Below are 5,722 nucleotides of genomic sequence, written 5' to 3'. Positions count from 1 at the left end.
TAAAATGTGAGATATATATATATATATATATATATATATATATATATATATGTATATATATGTTTGTGTGTGTGTTTATATGTATGTATGTATGTATGTATGTATAGTCATTGGGACACAACTTTTAAGTCCGATATACTCACTTCTGTTACTTTATCCTGTTCCTGAAATTTTTAATCATAATAGGTACATTATATTGCCATGGCAGCAGTAGTATGGATGTTCACTCGATACGACCTTCCCAAAAGCTTTCGACTCCCTGTTACCATCCTGCTGGGGTTGTGTGTTTATAAGGGCTTTCTCATGGAGTGAGTATCACAGTCGTACTTGTTTATCTTTATTCTGCCTTAAAGGGATAGTTCACAAAAACAAAAATTACCCCATAATTTACTCGCCCTCAAGCCATCCTAGGTGTAAATGACTTTCTTTTTTCAGATGAATACAATCAAATTTATATTAAAAAATGTCCTGGCTCTTCCAAGCTTTATAATGGCAGTGAATGGGCGTTGAGATTTTGAAAGTCCAATAAAATTCATCCATCCATCATAAAAAGTGCTCCACATGGCTCCGGGGGGGGTTAATAAAGGCCTACTGAAGCGAATTGATGCGTTTGTGTAAGAAAAATATCCATATTTAAAACTTTATAAACCGTAATCTCTAGCTTTTGTACTTCTAATTCGTGACCGGAGTTTTGTTTTGCTCTCTCCTTTGCTCTTCCGTGTTCGTCATTTCTCACCGGAGCTTACACTATGCCTACGTCCTCCTACTGGAACGCCACTTTCTCGTGAACACACGTACGACAGCGGAAGCTAGAGATTAGGGTTTATAAAGTTTTAAATATGTATATTTTTCTCACAAAAACGCATCGCTTCGCTTCAGGAGGACTTTATTAATCTCCCGGAACCGTGTGGAGTACTTATCATGATGGATGGATGCACTTGTTTGGGCTTCAAGATCTCAGCCACCATTCACTGCTGTTATAAAGCTTGGAAGAGTCAGGACATTTTTTAATGTAACTCCGATTGCATTTGTCTGAATGAAGAAAGTCATATACACCTAGGATGGCTTGAGGACAAGTAAATCATGGGGTCATTTTCATTTTTGGGTGAACTATCCCTTTAAGAAATGTTAATTAAAAACTGTAACCAACCCCTCAAATAGTAGTGTATATTTACAGCTGACTGTACGTTTCGTCATGATTTTTTTTGTCCACCAAGCTTGTCACATTGAATTCTGGGATTGTCTTATCCACTAAGACAACATGTGATGCTGTTTTAGAATTTGGCCAAAACAAGGTACCTTATAATGAAATGCACTGTTGCTGCTTACTTTTTAGAATTGAAAGTGTAAACATAAAGCTTTTAAATGCTGTCTATGTAAAGAGCTCACAAGGTTTTGGAACAGAAAAGGTGGCATTCTTAAAGTTTAAGATGTCTAACAGAGCATCTTTTAAAGCAGATGAGCGATTTGTCGAACTGAAGGTTTGAGCATCTCACCTCAGCATGAACAGACAGTTAAGCATTGCTACCTTGACAATGCAGCCTGTTCATGATCATAATAAAATGCAGTCAGTCAAACATATGGAAAAAAAACGATTTAGTAAAAAATATGTAGTAAAATCTGTGCCGTTAAGTGTTATCACAGTACTGCCGTGATGTTATGCAAAACATTTTGTTTTACGTGGATATTGGAACGCAAGTGAAGTACATAATAAATAATAATTTGCCATTCAAATACATGGCGAATACGGAAACATTTGATTTTGTGTGGAATGAGAGACCCAACGTTGGTTTCAGTTTCGCTTTAGCCTAAATGAATTTGTTTTGGCTTGTCGTTTATATTGCTATAGCTTCTTATATTTTTAATTCTTGTTCTTTTCTAAATACTGGTAATTGAAAGGATTTGTTGTGGAGTGAGGGGAACTAAAATAGCCTAGCTATGTTTACAGTGTTTATTATAATGTTTGTAAACATTTCGCTTCGGCATTAGGCCTATTTCATTAGGCCTATTAACGCGACTTACGTTTTTTTCCCCCTAAAAAACTAATTTTTTGCATATTTTAACAATGCAGCAAACCTTTTCCTATAATTTTATAAATTACTGAAAAAATAAGTAATTAAATGACTTTTTAAACCGGTTAAACGGTTAAAATGAACATCCCTAATCACCAGTTGTACTCTCACATCAAAATCCACCAACATATTTGTTTAGAACTGTTTTGGACTGTTTTCACTTGTAAATGGTGCTTGATATGTGTATATCTCTCTCCTGATTCAGATGAGATAACTTTGCACTGGAGAAAGTGATATTATGGATAGAGGACTTGTATTTTAGGCAGAAGAAATGGCTTAAAGTTAAAAACGTCTTGATGGATTTGTTTCTTCCAAACATGCAGCTTTTCACTTCACAAAACGTTAACTGATGGTCTTGAGTCGTATGGATTACTTGTGGAATATTGTGATGTTTTTATCAGCTGTTTGGACTCTCATTCTGACGGCACCCATTCACTGCAGAGGATCCACTGGTGAGCAAGAGATGTGATGCTGAATTTCTCCAAATCTGTTGGAATGAAGAAACGGAGAACATTGTCAGCAAATGTATATTTTTGGGTGAACTATTCATTTAAGGCTTTGTGCTCACAACTTGTTCACACATTATTATTTCAGCAGTGCTTACAGTGCAAATAATCATGTTAACTTCATTCATTCATGTCCTGTTAACCCCAGGAGTTCATGAAGGCCACAGTGGACTTGGCTGATCTTCTAGGTCTTCATCTGGTTATGTCTAGGAATGCTGGGAAGGGTGAATATAAGATCATGGTGGCAGCTATGGGCTGGGCTACAGCCGAACTCATCATGTCAAGGTATTCTGATCATCCTGAGAGATATGCTGTCAATCACAAGCATGACAGATTTTCACTGCCAGTAACCAGTAGAAATTAACGTGTATGGTTTTGGTTATGCACTTTTGTTCAAGATTTTGGAGTCCAAGTTTGAGAAATGATCAGTACTGTAATAAAAATGTTGTCTGTTCATTTTAAACAGATGTATTCCGTTATGGGTGGGAGCTCGTGGCATTGAGTTTGACTGGAAATACATTCAAATGAGCTTTGATTCCAACATCAGTCTGGTAAGATATGTGCTTACTTTGTGCTTTAGTTTTTGTGTTTGTATGCATAAAAAAAATCAGCATCACAGATGTATGTATTTATTTATTTATTTCACTATAACAGCTTCCAAGCTTTATAATGGCAGTGAATGGGCGTTGAGATTTTGAAAGTCCAATAAAATTCATCCATCCATCATAAAAAGTGCTCCACATGGCTCCGGGGGGGGTTAATAAAGGCCTACTGAAGCGAATTGATGCGTTTGTGTAAGAAAAATATCCATATTTAAAACTTTATAAACCGTAATCTCTAGCTTTTGTACTTCTAATTCGTGACCGGAGTTTTGTTTTGCTCTCTCCTTTGCTCTTCCGTGTTCGTCATTTCTCACCGGAGCTTACACTATGCCTACGTCCTCCTACTGGAACGCCACTTTCTCGTGAACACACGTACGACAGCGGAAGCTAGAGATTAGGGTTTATAAAGTTTTAAATATGTATATTTTTCTCACAAAAACGCATCGCTTCGCTTCAGGAGGACTTTATTAACCCCCCCGGAGCCGTGTGGAGTACTTTTTAGGACATAAAAATAATTATCTGTAATTTTCAACATTGGACAGCATTTCTGTATCATTTAAATCACCCACATTAATCTAGTACTGATCATTTCATTTAACTTGTAAATCAAAAGAGTCAATTAGATATTCAGTTTGTATAATAATTAGAGGCTTTTTTATTTAATTTATCACAATTCATTGAAAAGGGCTTATTTAATACAGTACAGTTTAATACATTAGAGCTGTTTTTTAGGACTGATGCAGTTGGTCGTCTGTCCTCTAGATGGCACTGTTGCCTTAAGTGTGATTTTATTGCCATTGCTGCTTTAGTTTCTGGCTGTGTTTGGAATTAAACACTAGTTTATTACGTACTGAGTATTGCATACTATACACTGTATACTGCTTACTGTTTTTTTTTTTTAATAGCAAGTGAAATGCATTACACAGCATAAAACATTTAATACAGTAGAATGCCACTTCAGTTTTGCAGGAAAATTGCATTGTGGGTTACAGTATTAGTGTTGTGTAGTAGGTCATCCGGGTGTTTAACGGATATGATAATATATGCACACTATAAACTGCAGAAAAAAATAAGTGTAATATGTTAATATACTTTTCCGTATGAAGTCACTGTGTCTCCTTTTAAAGAAATCTTTTGCTCTTTGTTTTGAGTTTTTACTGCACATAACGGTTTATTTCAATGTTTGTGTCTCTCCTCCAGACTGTTTGTTCATGTTTTCCTCCTGGGCAGCTGGACGGCTCTCCTAGTGAAGGCCGTGCTCACTGGTGCCATCTCCCTGTGTTCACTCTTCCTATTCGTCACACTCGTTCACAGCAACTAAACACTTATACTGTACAGTGCCTCCACTCAAGGGGCATTTCAAGTATTTGAAGAGCAAATCCACATTCCTACTTTGAATGCTGTTGACTTTTTTTTATCTGGAGACTGTGAGAGTATAACTGTTATTAGTGAACATGTGTTTATACTTTATTCAATTAACTAAATAAATATTTGATTTCAGTATGAAGGAATACTTGGGACAGTTTTGGGAGAGAAACCAGTTATGGTGAAACTTACTCCAAGAAAGACCTTCTTAACGGCAAACAAATTTATTAATAAAGACCACATAGGACAAAACTCTTTTGCAGTTTTTGTATGGTAGAATTGAATTAGCATATATGTATGAGCAAACCAAACATATATATATATATACACACACACACACACACACACACACACACACACACACATTTTGTTATGCTTCCTTGACAAGGAACTATCTAGGAACTAGTCGTCTGGAGATTTTCTCCAAATCTGTTCTGGTAAAGAAACAAAACTGCTATTTCAGTCCAACCAAGCTTCGCATTCCTGGCACATTAAAACAATAAATTTGCTGGGAATGTAAGGGACATGAATGGTTAACTATGGGTTTTGATGAATTGTAAATAAACTTTTCCAAAACAAAACATATTCGCATGCAGTTTATAAAACATGTTAGTAAAAACATTTTAGTATGCAGTTGTATGCAATGTATCTGCTAAAAAAAACTGCTGATGATGTTCATAAAACAGTTAAAACTGTCATATTAACCAGTATAAAGTTTATCAGTAATGTATATGCTGTTGGCAATATTTATCTTGTGGAAAAACAAAACTTTTTTACCATAACTGGGTGTCCGCGGGGACTTAAAAAGTCTTAAAATGTCTTAAATAACGTTTTCCTAATATAAGGCCTTAAAATGTCTTAAATTCGGATTCGATTGGTCTTAAATATTTTTGGTCACATTACTGCTAAAATATCTTAAGTCTGACGGACCTAGCCCCGCGGTAAGTTACTGCGTCATCAGAGAGAATTGGGTAACACTTTACTTGAAGGGGTGTGCATAAGACTGACATTGTCTCTTTGTGAGACTTCAGAACAAATGAGCGTAACAGCACACATAAACTCAGAAGAAACACACTGAGGTAAAAAAATTCAGAATGTTTAGTTTATTCATAACATGATATAGTTAAGTAACGCCATGACAAGTGAGCTATTTTGCTCAATATTCTCACGACGCAAA

At 35.8% G+C, this 5,722-nt stretch overlaps 1 protein-coding gene across 1 annotated transcript in view; it reads left to right on the top strand.

The window, feature by feature from the left end:
• Positions 1 to 4,776, top strand: part of LOC107686556 (transmembrane protein 147-like) — a 10,716-nt gene extending 5,940 nt beyond the window's left edge. Inside the window, exons 7-8 of the mRNA XM_016483606.1 lie at positions 187 to 308; positions 4,381 to 4,776. Coding sequence (XP_016339092.1) covers positions 187 to 308; positions 4,381 to 4,501 — 243 coding nt within the window. The 3' untranslated portion in view covers positions 4,502 to 4,776. The remainder of the gene's footprint in view (positions 1 to 186; positions 309 to 4,380) is intronic.
• Positions 4,777 to 5,722: the final 946 nt, after the last annotated feature.

This window comes from Sinocyclocheilus anshuiensis, unplaced genomic scaffold (genome assembly GCF_001515605.1).
Source record: "Sinocyclocheilus anshuiensis isolate Anshui unplaced genomic scaffold, SAMN03320099.WGS_v1.1 scaffold389, whole genome shotgun sequence".
Taxonomy (NCBI): domain Eukaryota; kingdom Metazoa; phylum Chordata; class Actinopteri; order Cypriniformes; family Cyprinidae; genus Sinocyclocheilus; species Sinocyclocheilus anshuiensis.
The sequence above is the reverse complement of the archived record's forward strand: the minus strand, read 5'-3'. Positions and strand labels throughout refer to the sequence as shown.